The sequence below is a fragment of the Dryas octopetala genome, chromosome 7, assembly GCF_963921425.1.
Source record: "Dryas octopetala chromosome 7, drDryOcto1.1, whole genome shotgun sequence".
Classification (NCBI taxonomy): domain Eukaryota; kingdom Viridiplantae; phylum Streptophyta; class Magnoliopsida; order Rosales; family Rosaceae; genus Dryas; species Dryas octopetala.
Window position 1 is genome coordinate 11313809 of NC_141372.1, and position 20718 is coordinate 11334526.

General features: G+C 35.6%; 3 protein-coding genes across 4 annotated transcripts; 2 read left to right on the forward strand and 1 right to left on the reverse strand.

The window, feature by feature from the left end:
* Positions 1-1096: 1096 nt before the first annotated feature.
* On the reverse strand, positions 1097-2531 carry LOC147279669 (cationic peroxidase 2-like). The gene is made up of 3 exons (XM_086249766.1): positions 2051-2531; positions 1788-1950; positions 1097-1686 (listed from the first exon to the last, which is right to left on the reverse strand). The coding sequence occupies exons 1-3, from the start codon at positions 2459-2461 to the stop codon at positions 1271-1273; spliced, it is 990 nt and encodes a 329-aa protein (XP_086105892.1). The 5' UTR covers positions 2462-2531; the 3' UTR covers positions 1097-1270.
* A 2794-nt stretch (positions 2532-5325) lies between these two features.
* LOC147279670 (cationic peroxidase 2-like) lies at positions 5326-6760 on the forward strand. Its single transcript, XM_086249860.1, has 3 exons — positions 5326-5833; positions 5927-6089; positions 6196-6760. The coding sequence occupies exons 1-3, from the start codon at positions 5432-5434 to the stop codon at positions 6609-6611; spliced, it is 981 nt and encodes a 326-aa protein (XP_086105986.1). The 5' UTR covers positions 5326-5431; the 3' UTR covers positions 6612-6760.
* Positions 6761-9909: 3149 nt separating this feature from the next.
* MEE12 (maternal effect embryo arrest 12) lies at positions 9910-18081 on the forward strand. Of its 2 annotated transcripts, XM_086251153.1 has the most exons (6): positions 9910-10026; positions 12042-12110; positions 13572-14491; positions 14837-15679; positions 15823-15956; positions 17389-18081. In XM_086251153.1, the coding sequence occupies exons 3-6, from the start codon at positions 13906-13908 to the stop codon at positions 18037-18039; spliced, it is 2214 nt and encodes a 737-aa protein (XP_086107279.1). In that variant the 5' UTR covers positions 9910-10026; positions 12042-12110; positions 13572-13905; the 3' UTR covers positions 18040-18081. The 2 variants fall into 2 exon arrangements, with proteins under 2 accessions (XP_086107279.1, XP_086107280.1); XM_086251154.1 differs by lacking the exons at positions 9910-10026; positions 12042-12110 and adding an exon at positions 13057-13114.
* Positions 18082-20718: the final 2637 nt, after the last annotated feature.

The following is a 20718-nucleotide window of genomic DNA, read 5'->3' on the forward strand; positions in this document are numbered from 1 at the left end:
CCAAAGCAATCAGGCATATATACATGTTGCAGAGGCAACACTATGGCTTGGAGTATTTTTGTTTATCATGGTCGTAGCAGAGGCGCCTTTTCTGAATGGTATATCTGGGTTCTGGTCCTTGGATTTAAGTGAGAGAGTTATTAGGAAGTGGGTTGGTTGTAATCTCCATGATTTTGCAGTTGATAGCATCATCACCACATACTCCCTCACAGAAAAAGCCTATATATGTTGAATATGGTGTTAGTGCACTAGAGATCATATATTATACAATGACATAGAAAATCAATCATCTACCTAAACCCCTAGCTAAATGAACAATCAAACATACTCTGTAATTATATCAACAATCTGATCCCATAGTATCATAATTCCTATATCTTAATATCAATATTGTGAAGAAAACTTATGTGTTTCACTTAAAAGCCCATTGACCCCCCCTACGACCACCCCGTTCTTCTTTAGGAGACGTACGTGGTTATTATTGATGTTGAAAGTCTTATAAATCTCGATCTTTAGTTTTTATTGTTCATGTATATCACAACTTGCAGGGCCTTGATCAATTTGTTTGTTGCCAAGATCGACGAGGTCGATCAAATTAAGAATTATAATTTAAGAGCTAAATATTTATAATGAAGGTTAAAACGGTATTAATTTGTAAAAACTGATGTGGCAAGAAATAATGAATTTAATTAAACAACATTAATTATTTTAATTGACATGTCAGGCACGTGCCCTATTAAGGCACTTTAGCATTGCCCAAAGTAATTTTACCAAAAGGTGAGTCAAGCTCACATTCTACCTCCGGCCGACCACCTCAAGTCATAAAACGAAAAAACAAAGGAATAGCACAGTACGTATCTTTTAGAGGGTCAAAGATGTTTCAGAAGGAAGCCAACAGCATATCATGAGCCGCTCATGCATTTCAATGTTCCCTTTGTTTCCATTGATGACTTGATGTTATATGGTTTTTTCCGTCTTTCTCTTCTTTTTTTTTTCAATTTTCTTTTTCTATTAATTTTCTTATCTCATAGCATCGAGGTTTTATTAAAAATACTACTGCATTTCTCATAATGAAAATATGTATGGCTTTCTGACATACAAAGTAAAGATGTACACTTTATTAACTTTCACTAATGAATGAGTATATGGTAATTTGAATTTTCGTTAAAATAAATAAACTAAAAGAACAAAGAAAAAAATCGAATCAGGCTTAATTATGCCATTAGTTGATATGAGACGTGCTTTCCTTGTAGGAGTACTTTCGATCTCTTCAGTTAATTGCAGAACAAATTCGGCGAATTTCACCATTTGTGGTAGACTTTACACCAATTGTACTCATCTTCACCATGGACCTTCCAAACTCTACATTGAAATTCAATGCTTGTAAGCCTCTTACACCCAAAAAGCGTTGGACAAAGTTTCTTGTGGAGGCATCAGTCCATAACTTTTGATCCGACTCTAGTATCCCACGACCATTCTTCAAATTTTTAAAGAAAGTTGCATCAAACCGATTTGCACTGCCTGTGTCCAAATCAACACGCTTGGATGCATCACCATTTTGTGGGCAAAGTGATTGTAGTTGAGAAAGAAATGAAGCATCGATAGAAGGGTCAGCACCAGTTCCGTTGAAGTTAGAGAGTCTGTAACTGAAGAATCGGCAAGCTGAAGTGCCAATGGTGTGTCCACCTAATGAAATCACAAATTAAAATGCAAGCCAGTTAATAATTTGTAGAAACGAAAATAATTAATATAGTGAGTAGTGATTTAATGCATGTATATATGCTTACCAACAAGCGTGACAAGATCTTGAGTGTTGAGACCGAATGCTTTGAACTTGGCCTTTTGTACATCCATGGAGTCTCTAAAGCCAGGCAAATTGGAAGTCTCAGATGCCAATGAAACCCGTCCGTCTTTTCTTCCAGTAGGGACCTGCCAACTGAAGCCTTTGGTCTGCAAGATATTAATGAATTATTTATCAGCCTCATGATCGAGTATATATAATGCATGTGTAAATATATGTTCAAATGAATTAATAAATATTGTTAATTACCAGAACAACAGAATCACGGGCAGCTAGAGCAAGAATATCAGCACAGGAGACGACTCCAGGGCATGCAGCTTCAAGCTTTGTCTTTGCATCGTCAATGACTTCCCAACCTCTTAATCCGAGGTTTGGGCCGGCGGTTTTCTCAGTGTTTTGGCCGTTGAGAAGGACAGAAGCATCACAACCTTGGACAAAGCAGTCATGAAAGTGCATCCTCAATAAGCCTGGAGCAATGGCAGGACTGGATTGGAAATGAGTTTGGACTGTTTGTTTGACAATGGACTCTGCTTTGGGACATGTACGCGAATAGAACCCAACACGGGTCACTGCTCTGCCTTGCACCGAGGTTAAGGTGGTAGCCAAGCCAAGCAGCATACACAGTAATAGAATGGCGGAGGTGGAGGACTTTTGGTTCATTTTTGTGTTTGCTATTCAATTACAAGAAGAGCTAGACAAAATGCTGTGTTCTCAATTTTGTAAATACTAGCTCGAGTTGTTTGTGATGGAAGTGGTTTGGGTTGTGAAGTGTCGAGTATGTATTTATAGGACTTTATATAAGAGGTCAAAAACGCGGAGAGGAGGTAAAGAAAGCCGGCTAGCCAGCTGCTACAGAGAAAAGATCAATTCAATTCTGATGGGTGGCAATTGCATGGTCCTACCTAGCTAGCTGTTGGGGTCCACAGTCCACTTGATCATTGATATTAATAATATAAAATGATAAAACGATCACGTAGTGTCGTAGTCCTTGTCAACCATTTGTTTCATGTATTATTTTATAGTAATTTCAATATTTTCGAAAACGGTATATATGCCGGCCTTTGTTTTTTTTGGGAGAATCTTAGTCGTTGTCAACAAATTATTTATTTATTCACCGCTTTTATTTGAGATAAAGTGGGTCATCATGGAGATGATAAGATAATAAACAGCAAATAGAGATTTGTACATAGCTAGCTAGGCTGCGGTCATGCATGGTGAGCTATATATATAATAAACATATATATTATATGCATGGCTAGTTGGCGCCTACTGATCACCTAAATTGACGTCTGCACGAGTAGACAAGTTCCAGGTCCTCTCTTATAAATAAGACTTTTGATCCAAAATTGAAAGTCCATGTACGGACTTGATCTAACTATATATATGATCAATGCATAATTATACGGTTAATTAACTCTTGGGTGTGAGGTTGTCTTGGAAATAATTAATGAGTTTCCAAGCCCCAGTAATAGTCCTAATGATTGTCGCATTCCATCAAGGGATGTACGTATTGACATTAATTTGGGTTTGTCAACTTGTAAAGTGGCCAAGAGGAACATAACCAAGTCTCGAATCAAGGTGTTCAAGATCTGCTTAAGTAAATATTTATTAAACTCAAATTTGGCTTAAGTTCGAGTGATTCACTCGAAAAGCTATGTTCAAGCTCGGCTGGTTAGTTTTGTTCTAAGCTCAAGCCCAACTCGACTCGACTCGTTTGTAGAACGAGCTCAAGCTTATACTTCGTTTGGCTTGACATATTTTTTAATTGAACTCGATTTAAGACTAACTTAGCTTAACGACAAATAAAGAAAAAATAAATTTAGAGTTCAGTCCATTTTATGAGTTTTTCTTAGATTAAGACCGGTAGTAATTTAGAGTTTTTAATCAAGTCATTTTATTTTTCTTCTTTGACTCCTTTATTTTAGGTTTTAACTCCAAAATTTTGGGCGGAGAGGAAATATCCTTCAAATCGAGAGATGACTTTATTATGAATTAAAAAGATTTTCTTATAAATTTTAAAATACTTCCGGTCTCCATCTAAAAATTATTTTTCTAAATGACCCAAGCCTAATTATTTATAATAAAAAATTAGGAGCTCAAACGGTACAAATGTAATTATATAATTTATTTTAATATATTAATTATAAGATTTAAAAATCTAACTATTATGAGACAAGTTTTGGCGAACGAACTAAACTCAAACAAAGCTTAAGTTGAGTTGTCTCACAAAAATATAAGAGCAGCTTGTGAGCTTGATGAACTGAGTCTACGAAATCTCAAGCTCGGGTCATTTTTCTAACAAGTCTAATATTTTGTTTGAGAAGAAATTACAAATTTGGTTCACTTATTTTATAGCTAGTTCAATTTTAATTCATGATCTTTTATAAGTTCAATCATGTTCTACTTATTTTATAGCTAGTTCAATTTTGGTCCATGATTTTTTTTAAGTTATGATTTTAAATCATTTTGGTTGTATTTTCTTCAATTATAATTGAAGTATAAGTTATATTTCATCATTTCTTAGTCATAAGAACCAATTTGGAGTATTAGAATCAAAGAGAATTGAAGTTTTGTGAAATTTGAAAAATCTGAAAATTTTCTAGGAAAAATTGGTAATTTCGGATACCCTACTTTGAGGCCAATTATCTTGAATTTTAGAACTCCGATTTGAATGATCTTTATATGATTGTAAAGTGGAGATGCATATCTTTAAAACAAGTATATGTTTACTGAATTTGGCTGAGATTTGATAGGGTAAAAAGTGGGACAAATTTGAGAAAATAAATCTTGACTTTTATTAAATAAGTGAAACAATTAGAAACTAAAACAAAACTTTAAAAAGATCATAAATCAAAATTGAACTAACTATAAAATAAGTGAATCAAATCTGTAATTTTCTCTTTTGTTTGAATTAATTCATCTCATTTCTTTTACAAACCGAGTTGCCGAGCTTGAAGGAACCCAAACTCAAACTGTATCGAGTGGATTTACAACATTACTTATTCGTGACTCGTTGATGTGCTGCACATGCATTATCTTAATTAGTAGTCCAAATCATTCCCTGATGACCCATGCACTTTATCATAGATATATAGATTAGCGGTGAATAAAGAAATAATTGGTGGACAACGACTATTCACTCTAGGCAAAAAAACAAAGAAGAAAGTAATGGTACGTTGACAAAATACACCAATGTATCCGTGCATTGTAATTAAATAATTTAAAAAATAAAAATAAAAGAAGTCATTGACAAGGACCACGTCGTTTTATTAGAAACTCATGAAATATAAAACAAAAGAATTAGAAGGTAATATCTAGCAACAAAAATTGTCAAGTGGGACAACACCATGCAATCCACAGGACATGGTTGGCTCATTTTTGTAGCCGTCTTTGTTTACTTTATGAATCTCTCCGAGTTTGAATCTTTGACCATCTCATACGTACCCAACCTATAAATACAATTGAGAATTCACTCTCAAAATCACAACCCAAAGTCGATCACCAACAAGTACTTGAATATTAGAAATTTACAACACAAATTCGATCATCCTGTACTAGCTAGCTGTCTGCCTAGTCTCTTCGTCTATCTAAACTATCATCAAGCTCAGCTCTAATTCTATAACCATCAAAATGTGGGGAGCTAACTCCATTTTCATGATGTTTCTCTTGCTTGGCTTGGCCACCACCTCCACCTTGGTGCAAGTCCAAGCAGCCACCCGTGTTGGGTTCTATTCACGTACATGTCCCAAAGCAGAGTCCATTGTGAAACAAACAGTCCAAACTCATTTCCAATCCAGTCCTGCCATTGCTCCTGGATTATTGAGGATGCACTTTCATGACTGCTTTGTCCAAGGTTGTGATGCTTCTGTCCTTCTCAACGGCCAAAACACTGAGAAAACTGCCGGCCCAAACCTCGGATTAAGAGGTTGGGAAGTCATTGACGATGCAAAGACAAAGCTTGAAGCTGCATGCCCTGGAGTCGTCTCCTGTGCTGATATTCTCGCTCTAGCTGCCCGTGATTCTGTTGTTCTTGTAATTAACATTTATTAATTAATTTGAACATATATTTATACATGCATTATATATACTCATGAGGCTGATAAATAATTCATTAATTTCTTGCAGACCAAAGGCTTCAGTTGGCAGGTCCCTACTGGAAGAAAAGACGGACGGGTTTCATTGGCATCTGAGACTTCCAATTTGCCTGGCTTTAGAGACTCCATGGATGTACAAAAGGCCAAGTTCAAAGCATTCGGTCTCAACACTCAAGATCTTGTCACACTTGTTGGTAAGCATACATGCATTAATTAACTATTAAATTCACTATATTAATTATTTTCGTTTCTACAAATTATTAACTGGCCGGCTTGCATTTTAATTTGTGATTTCATTAGGTGGACACACCATTGGCACTTCAGCTTGCCGATTCTTCAGTTACAGACTCTCTAACTTCAACGGAACTGGTGCTGACCCTTCTATCGATGCTTCATTTCTTTCTCAACTACAATCACTTTGCCCACAAAATGGTGATGCATCTAAGCGTGTTGATTTGGACACAGGCAGCGGCAATCGGTTTGATGCAACTTTCTTTACAAATTTAAAGAATGGTCGCGGAATACTTGAGTCTGACCAAAAGTTATGGACTGATGCCTCCACAAAAAGCTTTGTTCAACGTTTTTTGGGTGTGAGAGGCTTACAAGCTTTGAATTTCAATGTAGAGTTTGGAAGGTCCATGGTGAAGATGAGTACAATCGGTATAAAATCTACTACAAATGGTGAAGTTCGCCGTATCTGTTCTGCAATTAACTGAAATGAGATTGCTCCATAAAGGAAAGCAAGTCGAATATCAACTTAAATTTCAATTATGTTGTTGGCACAATTGAGCCGGCCCCTACCTTTATTTTCATCTGTTCCTTCTTTTTTGCTTATTAACAACATACTTTGTATTCATTCGTTACCAGAAGCTTATAAAGTGCCATTTTTATTTTATATTAGAAATTAAAGCCATATATGTCAATTAAATGTTTCCATATATTTCTAACGTTTTCTTTGAATGTCATTTTGGGCCTAAAAATCATTTTGAGAACCTTAATTTGGATGTGGTTATCTGACTTATAAGCGCCTCATAATTGTATTTGGCCTGTTGATCGATTTGGGCTTTGTGTCTCATGAGATATTTAGGATCCAGCCAGAATTTGACTATTATTTAGACTCAAACTTTATACCTTTTTTTTTTTTTTTTTACTTGGCCAAAAAAAAAAAATTTATACCTTTTTAAATTTAGAATAAATTCTTTTTTAGCTCCAAAATTACTCAACAAATAATGTTTTTTTTTTTTTTAAAGCATAATTATGTAATACCAAAATTATCTCTTTTTTTTTTTTTTTTTTTTGGAATATCGACTCCTATATATTGTATCTCCTAAATTTAAGCTAAACAATTATTTAAAAATATAGCAAATTACAAATAAATCAGCAAATAATTTGAAAATTACATATTAGTCAATACATAATTTGGTATCCCTTAATAGTCAATATTATCAGAAATTACATAACACTCAATGGCCCACATTTATCTTATTTTTGCACAGGGAATTTAACACCTCACTCATTTTAGCTCTCTCTCTCTCTCTCTCTCTCTCTCTCTCTCTCTCTCTCTCTCTCTCTCTCTCTCTCTCTCTCTCTCTCTCTCTCTCTCTCTCTCTCTCTCTCTCTCTCTCTCTCTCTCTCTCTCTCTCCCTCCCTCCCTCCCTCCCTCCCTCCCTCCTTCACCTCTCCCTCCCTCCTTCACCTCATTGCCTTGGTTGCCGGAGGGCTTTAGGTATAAAGTTTTTGCTAGTCGTACCTTTTAGTAAAAAATTTTAATTAATTTGTTTGCTAGCATGTACATATATATATATATAGAATTTCATTACTTATCTTCAGTTCAATTATTGATCTACTTACTCAAAAATTTTCAGTGGATTGAAAGGGTACATAATTACCTAAAGTCACTTTAGAAGTTAACAAACGGCTTATGTGTTATTGCTTTTTTTGCCTAAAATCATTTATTTTGAAAATTTTGTACTCAACGCCCGTTGGGTAAAGGAATAAATATCAACTTTTTTTAGAGCTATAAAGGTCATTGGTAGAGATTTTAATAAGCAGCTAAAAGACAACTTTTAGATTTCACTTTAAACAGAAGCGCACAACATTAGTCATGAGGTTTAATGAAGATTGTTGCTATATATATACACACCCACTATACGCACACATATTACCTTCTCACTACACACCCTCTACTCTTAAACATCCTATATAACTTTTTAATTAATTTCAATCCTCTCTTTCTCTCTTTATCTTTCTTTCTCTTTTTCTTTCTCTCTTTTCGCACCTCCTTTGCTGGACGAGAATGGTAGGGGTGGGCACGGTACGGTATGGTACGGTATGAGCCCCATACCGATACCATACCGAAATTTTTATTCGGTACGGTATCGGTACGGTATGGACATTTTTAAAACTGGTACCATACCATACCAGTGTTCTATGAATTCGGTATGGTTCGGTATGGTTTCGGTATATACCAACATTTTAAACTTTTTTTTTTTGTCAAAAAACAATATTTAACAACCAAAAAGAAATACTTTTTCCCAACCAAAAGATAAAACAAAACCCAACTTGTACATTCCTTTCATTTCTGTTGTGAACTATGACCGATGGTATTGATCCTTAATTAACCATCAAACGACTAATTAAGCACATATATAATTCTAACCCAATTCATCATCAACCAGTGTAAACACAGAATTAGAAAAGAAAGCAACTGATCATAAATCACACACCATTCTATATATACATATATATATATATCAATGCCAAAGAAACTACAACAATGACAAAAGGAAGAGTAAAACTGTAAAACACAAGAGCAACTCAGACCCAAGTATAGAAAGCATAATAATGAAATATATATTAAATAATTAAATTAAAAATATATCGGTACGGTACGGTATTTCACGGTATTGAAAGTTTCATACCTATACCATACCGATTTAGACTCGGTACGGTACGGTATATAATCGGTATTATTTTTCGGTATAACATTGACACGGTACGGTATGGTACGGGTTTGGTTTCGGTATTTCGGTAGTAAATGCCCACCCCTAGAGAATGGAGGTAGGCAAGGTCGGTAAGGGGGGTGCAAAAGAGAGAAAGAAAGAGAGATGAAGAGAAAGAGAAGGAGAAACCACCATTGTCACCGGGCTCCTTCCATTGCCATCATCCTTGTCGCCAGCGATCAGATTCCTCGCTGGCGGCGCCTCTGCTCCTTCTCCTTCTCTCTTTTTTTCTCTTCCTCTTTCTCTCTTTCTCTCTCTCTCTCTCGTTTTTTCTCTTCTTTCTCTCTTTTGCAGGACCCTTAATTATCGGGGCTCGCTGGCCTCAAGATTGAAAGTTTTTAACCTCTAATTTGGACAAGCTCGCCGGCCTCCCTTTCCATCCGGCATGGATCCTACGAAAAAGAGAGGGAAGAGAGAGAGAGAGAGAGAGAGAGAGAGAGAAACAGAGAGAGGGAGGAAGAATGAGTCGACGATGAATTCGAGCACCTCCGGCGAGTGCAGTGGGTTGGTTTTAGGGTGATGTTAGGTTGTTTTTTTTTTTTTTTTGTAGGTGAGGTTTTTGTAATATTGGTGGTGTAGAGAAATTTAAAAAATTAAAAAGTAAAATAGAGTGGGTAGAAGTAAAGCGTGTGAAATGAGAAGAAAAAAGATATGCATATGGCACCCATCTTTTTTTTTTTTTTGGCCAGGTATATAGCACTCATCTTTATAAATTGATAGAAAAGGTGTGTAGTGAGAGGAAAGAGGCTGTGCATATTGCAGCCTCTTAGTTTATTTTGTGAAATAACAAGTTTAACTTTAACAGTTTAACCCCATATCAAATTTTACAACTTTCTATTTTTACCCTAAACTATAAAATTTTAAAAACAAAGAAAATAAAACAGACAAAAAGAAAAAAATCTTCAGCTAAACCCAAGCCCCGACCACCCCATGCGCAGTTAAACCCTAAGCCCCGACGCGTCTCCTCTCTCTCTCTCCTTCCTCTTTCTCTTTCTCTCTCTCTTTCCTTCCCCTCTCTTTCTCTTCGCAACCCTCCTCCTTTCTTCTCTCTTTTCTTCTTCCTCCCTCTTCTGCTTCTTCTTCTTCTTTTCGGTGAAGTTCTTCCACCCTCTAGGAGCAGCAGAACCAGGTATTTCTTATATTTTTCAATATTAATTTGTCCTCTTTCTCTTTAATTTTAGGGTTTAATATATTGTTTTATTTTCTCTTCAAAATCACTTGCTGTCTCTGTTGTATTCTCTCTCACAACCCCACTGCACTAGTCTTTCTTGATTTATGAACTTGGAACTCCAATTGTCAACTTTTAATTTTTGTTTTTGGATTTAATATTTGCGTTTTTGAATGATCTTTTCTGTGGATTGATGCGTCTGTACGTTGGTTTCCTGCACTTGTCCAGTAGATTATACTGATATAGCTTCTTAACTGTTTGGTTAATCTCTGTTTTGTTTGTATCTCTGTATCTTTGGACTGTTGCTCTGTTTTTGGTTAATACAATACTTGCATCCACAATGTATCTTTAAACTGTTGCTCTGTTGCTCTATGTTTCTCCTTTGTTTTTATGGGTTTAATGAAGTTTTCTTATGACAAAAAAAAAATAAAATTATGGTTTTGATCTTAAAAGGGTTGGTGCAAATAGTATGAATTTATGGGGTTTTGGAGCTTTCTTGGGTTTAGCAGTCAGTTTCTTTGTTATTGGCATTACGTTGAGGTTGCTTGTGTATAAATATGACATTAATTTTTAATTCATAATTAGAGAAGATTGGGTACCTACAATTAGCTACAGTCGTCAATGCTATTGCTACTTTGCTAGCTAGAAAATTCCATAGGAGCATTGTAAGTTGATGACATGCTTGACTGTATATGTGGGGCCTTGCTTTCTTATGTTTCATTTAGAGCTTGATTCTTGTATTTCTGCAATACCACTCATCAATGGTCACTTTTTTCATTTTTTTTTTCTTTAGGGTTCACCTGGTTAATTAGTTGGCTTGGCAGCACATGCTAGGCCTGTACTTGGAAGAATTTTTCATTAAAAGCTAATGTTGACAGTTTCCTGAGCCTTAAAGAATGAACCCTTGCTCCAAAATTCATATGATCAAATGTGTTTCCATGTAATATATATGACTCAAAAAGTAAAGATACATATATGATACCATTTCACTTATTACTGTTATGGAGTTGCATTTATAAACGGCAACCATTTGAAGAAAACAAAATGACTAAAATATTCCACCATTTTAGCCAGCTACCTTGATGACACCCACTTCATCAATTGTTGAGCTCTTGTGCTTGCTTATTATTATTATTTTTTTGTCTGTGAACATCATTAAGATCTTCATCTCCATCATGTTTCTTTGAAAAAAATAATAGAAAATTATTTTTGGGATGGGCCATATTGGATGATTTCACTCTTCCTGTTTTTGTTTTTGTTTTTGTTTTTGTTTGGTTGTTGGAATTAGTTTTTAATGCATATCTTGATGTGTATTAAGTGTAATATATATGATGGGAAGTATATATTGTTTGACCATAAAGATCCTATTATTTTCTTTGTGGAGACAAATCATGTTATGCCACTTGTTACTGTGTTAACAGTCTCATATATTGTATGCACTCTTCAAGAGTGTTGTCCCAAATACCTTCTGGTATAGTCATATAACCCACACTTGTGTATATATATATCATTTTGAGTTTTGCCAACACAGCCATGGTGTACATTCAACACCTTTGTCATCTGTATAAGACTATAACATAACGTAGTAGACCAAATTTCTGGATTCCCAATCTGATGTCTCCTTTTATGTACAAGTTTATCAAACAAATAATCCTACTTTAGGAGCCTCTTATTCCCCTCTAGTGCCAAAGAGGGAAAGTGGCTCTTTTTCATTTTATCGTATTCATGGATAAATAATAAGTTTTTTTTCAGTCTATGCAGATTTTCATGGTTCAGATAAAAATGCATATTTTTCATGGTGTTTCAATAGAAAATAGAATTAAATGCTGCAGATTCAGTACATTTGTTTATAGAGGAAAAACTTGTTACTACTAAATGCATAAATCTGAATTAGGAAAAGAAAAGAAAAAGTTCTTTTACTTGACAAACTAAGGACTATGTGACTGACCATGTTCATGGTTTTGGCTCCTTGGTAGGTCATTATTAGAGTCATGTCTACCTGCAATTCAGGAAAAGAATTGTGAGCAAGCGGTAACCCTTATACAGTAAGACTCTCTCTCTCTCTCTCTCTCTCTCTCTCACACACACACACACACACACACACACACACACACATGCACTCTTGTATGTGTCAATGATTGGATTTGAAAAGGCACACTATAGCAAGGTTCAAAATATCGGCTGTGGGGATATTATCGAGACTCCAAAATAAGGAATTATCGACGGAAATATCGATATTGGCTGCCGTCCACAAAAACAATAGATATTGGCTTCAAAACACATAATTTTTAAATGAAACTTGAGGAAATGTTAAATCAATCATCAATGCATGTATTAAACATATAGGTGTCATAAATTAGGGTTTATATGATAAGTATATTATATATAAGTGTCATAACAGTTTAAGTATATTGCTTATATAATAAACCTATTAACAATAGTTTATTGTATGTAGTTGTAAAACTCTAATAAAAAGAAAACATGTCCAATTTACAAATATCAGTAAACAATAAAGCTCTTAAAATAATAAATAACAAACATATAATCAAATATAAACATAGCTATTATAAAAATCAGTATATAAATACAAGTATTATTAAATAATAAAAAATCATTTTCATATACATTTTTTTAATTATTATTAGGATGTTATCCTTTTAAATTATAATGTAAAATTGAGATATTTAACCAATAAAAAAATCCTAAAAAAAACTAGTAAATTTAGAGTCCAAACTTCTAATATTATTTTAAACCCAAAATTAGTGGTAAAACCTATTATAAGCCCAACACTCATTAATCAATTAAAGTTTCATAAAACTAAGCCCAAACCTGAGCCTGTATACATATACAGGTATAAGTGTATAACTTGTATGTTTTGCTTGAGCAAACAGAGAACAAAACCAGTCTGTGCTTGACCAGACGCACAATTGAAAGAGAAAAAGAGAGAAAGAGAGAAAGAGAGTGAGACAGAGAGAGCGAGACAGAGAAAGAGGAGAAGAGACAGACAGCATGACAAAGAGAGCACAAAGCTCACAACTGCTGATTGAAGGTTCCTGCTCAAATTTTCGGTGCTGAAACTCTCATAAATTGGTGCAATTTATTGAGAGTTTTAGTTTGGGTTTTAATATTCTAATGTTAATTCATTGATTAGGTTTCTTAATTAGTAGATGGGTATGAAAAATTAGGGCTAAAGAGGTTAAAAGTTCTAACCAAAATTTGGGAAAATGTAAAAAACCAGAGGGTTTTTGGCCGAAATTTCGGCAGAACTTTTGTACTTGGAACAATTATATTTTGTTCAGAGGTTTAGCCCACCCCGCATTACAATCTTGGCTCTTCCCCTGGTATTATTTTTCTAAATTTGTATGTTTGAGTCTGTCTTATGGTTATATGGGTTGGTCTAATGCCATTTGTTTGGGTTATGTTTTACATATTTTGTTGATTTCATTGTTTAGTTTATGCTGGGGAATGTTTTTATTAATCAAATTGTGCTGTTTTTCTTTTTGTAGACTGATCTGCATTTCTTGAGCCATATGGTGCTGGTTGTTGAGGCGTGCCTTGTGGGTCTGTTTTAGGGCACCAACCTTTGTTCCATCCATGCCAGGCATGTTACTATCATGCCCAATGATATCCAGTTTGCTTGGAGGATCAGGGGTGAGCGTGCTTAACTGAATTGACCTATGTACAAATAGTCCAACACATTTGAAATTGGCCTCATGTAGCCGACCTGTAACGGCCATATGATGTGGTAAAGAAGGCTATAATTATTAGCCCACTGAATTGGGACCTAGGACACAGACACACAGTCAAGCAGTCTCACCATAAAAATCATCTCCAGCATCGATGTCGGACCCACATTTGTGGAGGTGCAACAATTGCGGTAACATGGGGATGGAGGACGGCTTTGATGGCTTCTTCTATTGCACCCAATGCAACTCACAAGCCGATGACATCATGGACACCGGTGTGGCTGACGAGGACTTTGTTGACAGGGCTGGAGACCCACGTGGAGGCCTCTACTCTGCCCGTCACACCCGCCGCATTAACAGCTCTGTCATCAAACCTGAGCCACTCTCTCAACCCTTAGATGACATCTCACCTTATTATCACCCCTTTAGTCAAAGCCAAATCAAAACGGAAGATCAGAATGCTGATGCCTACGAACCCACAGGACCCGAGGATTTTGGATTCGATTCGAAGAGTGATTTGAGCGATGAGGACTATTACACAGTGACTAGGCTTAGGTATGTGATGGGAGTGCAGCGCATGATTGAGATCCAATGTGAGGCTTTGGTTAGGGAGTTTAAGGTAAAACCCTTGATTTGTGGGTTGGCTGGGACCGTTTGGCTCCGCTTCCTGGCTGGGACTCGAGTTTTTGATGATGATTGGGCTGACCAGACATTTGTGGACGCTGAGATGCGCCAACAAGGTTTGTAACCACCCAATTTCATCTCTTTAAGAATTGACCAATATTTATTACTTGAATTAAGTTTTCTTGTTGTGGAGCTTGGTTCTTGAAGCAATTGTAATACTCAATACTAAACCCCCCAAAAAAAGAAGTATTTCTTTGTTGCTTGGTTCTCATGCCTAATGTAATTTCTTGAATCATTTAATGCTAATGTTAATTTTTAAGTGGAATCTCTGGTAGAGTTCTAATTTGCATTAATTTTGTTTTGTTTAAATTTGCATCTGAATCATGTTTGAATTAGTGAGATTCCTTTGTATTCATGTTTATTGTTATTAATTGTTTAATTAGTGCATTTCCTTGTTTCAGAAGAACTACCCGAAGATTTTAAGCCGCGTGTCAAATACAGAGCAGAACCTCATACAAAGTATGGTCAGAGAGCAGTAATGGTATGGTTTAGGTCCTTGAGAAAGACTATACCGTTATCATATGCTTTAGCTGTATCTTTTCTGGCTTGTCATCTTGCCAGGGAAGCAATCCTGCCAACAGACATAGTAAAATGGTCATTAGAAGGAAAACTCCCATATTTTTCTGCTTTTCTTGAAATTGAAAAAGACTTGGGGAGGCCTTCACGTGCCTGCCCAATAAGTTCAAGCTTGATGTTTAGGCCTTCTGAATCTGTTCCAGTGCAGAAACTGGAATCACTGGCAGCATCCATTGCTGAGTCCATAGGCTTGGACTTGCCTCCAGTGAATTTTTATGCTATAGCTTCCTGCTATCTAAATAAGTTATCTCTCCCAGTCGCAAAGATTCTCCCTCATGCGTGCCGCATATATGAGTGGTCAATGCCTCCAGATTTATGGCTATCAACAAATGAGTTGAGGCTTCCTACTCGTGTTTGTGTAATGTCAATACTGATTGTAGCAGTAAGAATTCTTTATAATATTCATGGTTTTGGGGAATGGGAAAAAAGTTTGTCCAGTTGTCATGCTTCATCTTCCACATCTAACCAGATGGGAGATCTGGATCCCACATCCATTTCCGAAACGAGGGATGGTGCTGAAAAGGATATGGGTTCTCCGCCCCTCAATTTGGATGATTCAGGTACAAACCCTGTTAGAAACTCGTCACATGCACAGAACTCTGAGTTGGATGCTGCAGAACTTCTGTCCAACCTTGAAGCAAGATATAATCAAATTTCTGATACCTATGGTAAATATATTAGAGTAGTTTATGTCGAAAATGATGATGCAATTTGGAATTTTTTTTTTTCCTGAACTTCTGTCTAGATACTTTCTGTCCCCCTTCCTCAAATTTTCAATTATTAGGTCTTAAATTTCACATTGTGTTGACAGAATATTGCAAGGACTTGCCAACGTATCTTCAGTTCTGCAAGGATATAGTCTTTTCGGGATCAACAGCATCATTTAAGGATCACAAGGAAGAGGAGTTAATTGAATCGTTATGGGACTTCTATCAGAGTGGAAAGGTAATGTATAGCTTGAACGAAGTTGTGATATTTTTATTTATTTATTTTTGAATTTTGTGATATCTTCTTCTCAAACATATGTTTCTGACACATATTAGAAAAATTGTTTGTTTAGTCAGATAAATAGTACTTTTTGCTAGGCCTTAGTTGAATTTATTTACATTCCACTAAAAATTCAAGTGGTGAGGGAGGGTGGGAAAATGAGTTAGGAGTAGGATAGGTTTAGGGTCCGATCCCTATCAATGTAACAGAAAAAATTATATTGGGACGAGGCCTTAGTTATAGGGAACAGGAAGTCTATAGTTTCCATGTAATGAAAATAGTAAAAGGGAACAGGAAGTCTATAGTCTGTATGATTGATATGCCTGAATTTTAGAAGACGCTGAATGTTATGGAATTTGCTTTGACAGTATCACGTTTCTGAAGTATAAAAGTTCCCTGTACCCAAATAAATTGAAAAGGTGGGTCCAATTTTGTTGGTAATTTAGAACAGAAACAAACATGGTGAGGATAGACATGTTTTTATCTTTAATGTTTTTTTTTTTTTTTTGGGTTCTGATATCTTTGATGTTTACAGTATATAATATGTCTTAAATAGTAGCAGCGCAAGCCTACTGTGGGTATCAATGTACCACTGTACCAGGCTTGTTGTAGATTTGGATTATGTTTGTTGCTTGTCACAATAAGTATGTGAGGTTAATAGTTATAATATTCACTACCTTGGACATACCAGTACTCCTGTTGTGAATTTTCACATTTTACTCAAAAGCGCATCTACTGTGGGTATTAGAAATGAATTAATTAACCAGGGCTTGTTGTAGATTTGGATGATCTTTGTTGTTTATCATAAGCATGGGAAATTAAAATTATAATATTCACTATCTTGGACAAACCAATACTCCTGTTATGAATGTTCAAATTTTCGTCAAATTAGCACCGGTGATGCATAGTCCTCTGTCTGTTACTAGTATCATACGTTAACCATGTCCTTAAATTAATAAGATGGAATGACCTTGTGAACCGGTGCAAGAAAGAAATAAAAAATAAAAGGGAAAATAGGAGAGGAAAAAAAAGAGCACAGTATCATCAGTTAAATTCTGTCAGCAGCAGATAAAACCACAAATAAATAATTTCTGACAGAAGACTGTTTAGTTGAGTTAAGATGTGACTGTACTTCATGTATTTTTGTTACTCTCATTTGAGGTATCAAGATTGTCTTTTGAGATCTCCATTAGTAGATATTCTGCATATAGATTGTCCGATTTATGTTTAACAGAATATCATCTCATTCTTCTGTTCAGTTTTAATTGAAGGCACATTGGTTCTGTGGTTTTTGTCTTGATGCATATAATCTATGGGAAGGACATGCTTATGAAGCTTTTAGTATGACCTATGAATAATACCATTTCATAACACATTTTGTTGGTTTCAGGATTCTGAAACAGCAATTGAACAAGGATTGCACTGTGGTAAAACTGATAACCAGAAAAGATTGAGGGAGAATGAAGAGCGCACCAGTAGTCTATCTAAAGAAAAGAAGTTTGGGAATAAAGGCCGTGTTTGTGGAGCATCCTCTGATGATGAAACTTCCCTCACAGATGACCAACAAAGGAGCCAAAACGATGATCGTTCTTGTGATAGTTCACAGAAAAGTCAGTACTCAGAAGCTAATGACCAAGCTTTAGCAGAAACTCATAAATATGAAGCCATCAGTCGATTGAAATTAGACATGGAGGAGAAAAGGTTCTGTTATATTCCACCGAGGGTCAATCTCAAAAGATTTGATTACCTACACTACGTGAGGAAGAAGGATGAAGGTGCCTACACGTATGTTGCACATGCTGATTACTACATATTGCTTCGTGCTTGTGCTAGAGTTGCTCAAGTTGAAATTCGGTGTATGCACATTGGGGTGTTGAGCTTGGAGAGGAGGCTTGCTTGGTTAGAAAAGAGAATCGACCACTGTTTGCACTTAACCCCTCCCATTGTATCCTGCCAGTATTGCACTGACATGGTCCCAGAAACTACTACCGATGCAGAAAATATTGAGGAATCAATTGGACTGTCAGAGTTAAATTTATGAGTTTATTTCTTTTCAAGTTTATTTATTTTATCATTATTCCCCTTTTTACAATGCTCTAAAAACATGAGAATTCACAATTGGATTGTCATCATGTTTGTCCATTTTTCGGATTCTGCTAGGAAAAACAGGTAACGGGGTCGCAAATCAGTCTGTCCAGTAAACAAAAGAAAAAAGAAAAGACACATAGGAAGTCACAAACTCAGCCCCCGATTGCCTTAGAACTCTGTCTCTTCGCCCAAAAAACATGTAAACGCTCAAAGCCTCAAACATTAAAAAAAACAGACACTTACATGGCTGTTTAGAGGAGAATCGCGGAGATCGACGGATAAAAAAGGGGCGGCGGCAGGGGGGAGAAAGATGGGGCCGGCGATGGCAGAGGGGCGGCATGGGGGAGATGAGGGTGGGTTGAGGGCGCGGCAGGGGGCAGCAGAGCGAAGATCGACGAAGAAAAAGGGGGCGGCGGTGGCAGAGGGGCGACATGGTGGGTTGAGGCCGGCGGTGGCAGAGGGGCGATAAAGAAAAAAAAAACTGGAGATGGAGAGTTGGAGACTCAGTGACTCACGGCCAAAACAACTTGGATATATAAATCGATGGATAATAAAAGAAACAGAAAGCTGAGGAACCCAAAGGCCAAAGCGTGTATTTTTATCTCCTCAATTACACATCCCTAGACAAGACTGATAAGAAAGGTCAAGCAAGGTATTAAATTTCGATTTTTTGGGACGTCGAAATCGAAACGAACATTTGTTAAGTTTTCGTGATAATTTCGCCGAAATTATCGAAAGTATCGAAATTTCGCCGAAATTCTCGAAATTTCGGCGAAATTTTCGACGGTGAGGTCAAGCAAAGCTTTTTCAAGTATTAAATCTTTCTTTCTTCCTAGATTCTTTTGTCATCTAGCTAGACTAGCTCTCACTTTCTTTTATTTTTCTTTTGCCTTCAAATCTCTCTCAGTCTTACGGTCACGGGGGAAAGGAAAAGGAAGGAAAAAAAGAAGGAAAAAAAAAAGGAAAAGAAAAAGAAGGAAAAAAAGGAAAAGAAAAAAGGAAAAAAAAAGAAGGAAAAAAAAGAAAAGAAAAAAGGAAAAAAAGGGAAAGAAATAATAAAAAAGATAAAAAAATTAAAAGGTTTAGGATTGATTGGGGTTTGAGGCATTTGGGCAATTGTAAAGAAAAAAAAATGGTTTTGAATTTTTTTTGACCGTTTTGGAGTTTCGTTTAATTATTTTTAAACCCTAAATCAATAAACTTTAATATATTTTTATATAAAAAATAATTAAAAATACCATAAAGGGTCTAAATCCTAATATCATATACCATATCTTAAACAATATAGAGTATAGATTATAAAATATATAGGGTTTAATGTATAGCTTATAGAATATAAATAATATACTAATTTCATTTATTCATTATACTAATTTTATTTAACAGTATTTGTCTCCAGCGCACATTATATTCATCTTATATCACATGAAGCCTACTATATATATAATTAGTTTCTTCAATGTTTTTTATCAATTTAGTAGATAATATGTTAAATAAACATATGGTAAAGTTTTATTCAAAATTTCCGTATTTTGATAGTAATTTCCATCGTTTCCATCTAATTTTTGTCGAAATTTAAAAATCTTCGAAATTTCCGTCGAAATTTCCTCGAAACCCGAAATTTTATTCCTTGATAGGAACTAGTATTTTTAACTGGGAATGAAATTATAGACTAATAGATTACTAACTGGAAACTTGAGATTGTTAGCTGGTTTTTTTTTCTTCTCTTTGCTCCTGCCTGATTTTCAGCTCCTTTGTTGGCTACCTGGTTTTTTCTGGTTTCTGCTGCTGCTTGTAGTCTGGTTTGTTCTGTGCGAGAGCTTGTGTAGTTTTTGCTCCAGCGGTTGTCTGGGGTTTAGTTGTGTGTTTATTTATTTTTTTTTTTTTATTTTTTTTTTTAATGTTAGGTTCAGGTTCTAGTCTTTTGGCTATTTGGTGATGGTTGCTCAGTTGTGTTTCCCACAACCTATTTTCATGGAAATTGTGTTAGTTTTGGGTTCACTAATTTGAGAGAGGGGAGGGGGGTGTTACCATTATAGGTCTTTTGAAAGGGTGGGGGACCAATATAGTCTTTTGTCGAGATTTTTATTTTATTGGTTGAAGGCTTTGATAAAAGTACTATGACTGCCCATTTAGACTTCTTTTATCTTTTCAGTTTAGGTAATGAATTAGCTGTTGTATTTATTTTTCTATGCTTCAATGTTAACTCTGTTTTATAAATTTAAGAGTTCATATTTAATCTCACACACTCAGGACTACTATAAATTCATCATTATTTTATTCACACATTTGAATAAGTAAAAAGTTTATACTAATTTTCGTAGCCATCCAATCAATTACTTATGCAATTTCAACTCTGAAAAAGTAACAGAAGATCCTATATGATACTGCTGTCTACCACAATACCAATAAATATGCTGTCGATAGCAAAGCCAGAGTCAGATAATAAAGCAACAAGAAGAACAGGACAATACTCTTGCGAAATTTCTCTCTTATTGTGCGGAATAGTGCGGAGGACAAATAACAACCGCTGGATTGAATAAAAGGTTCAGACGAATGCGGGCTTTTAAGTGGAATTCGGATTGTAATTTACCCATTAGAAAACAAATATCCGTTTGACGAGAAAGAAACA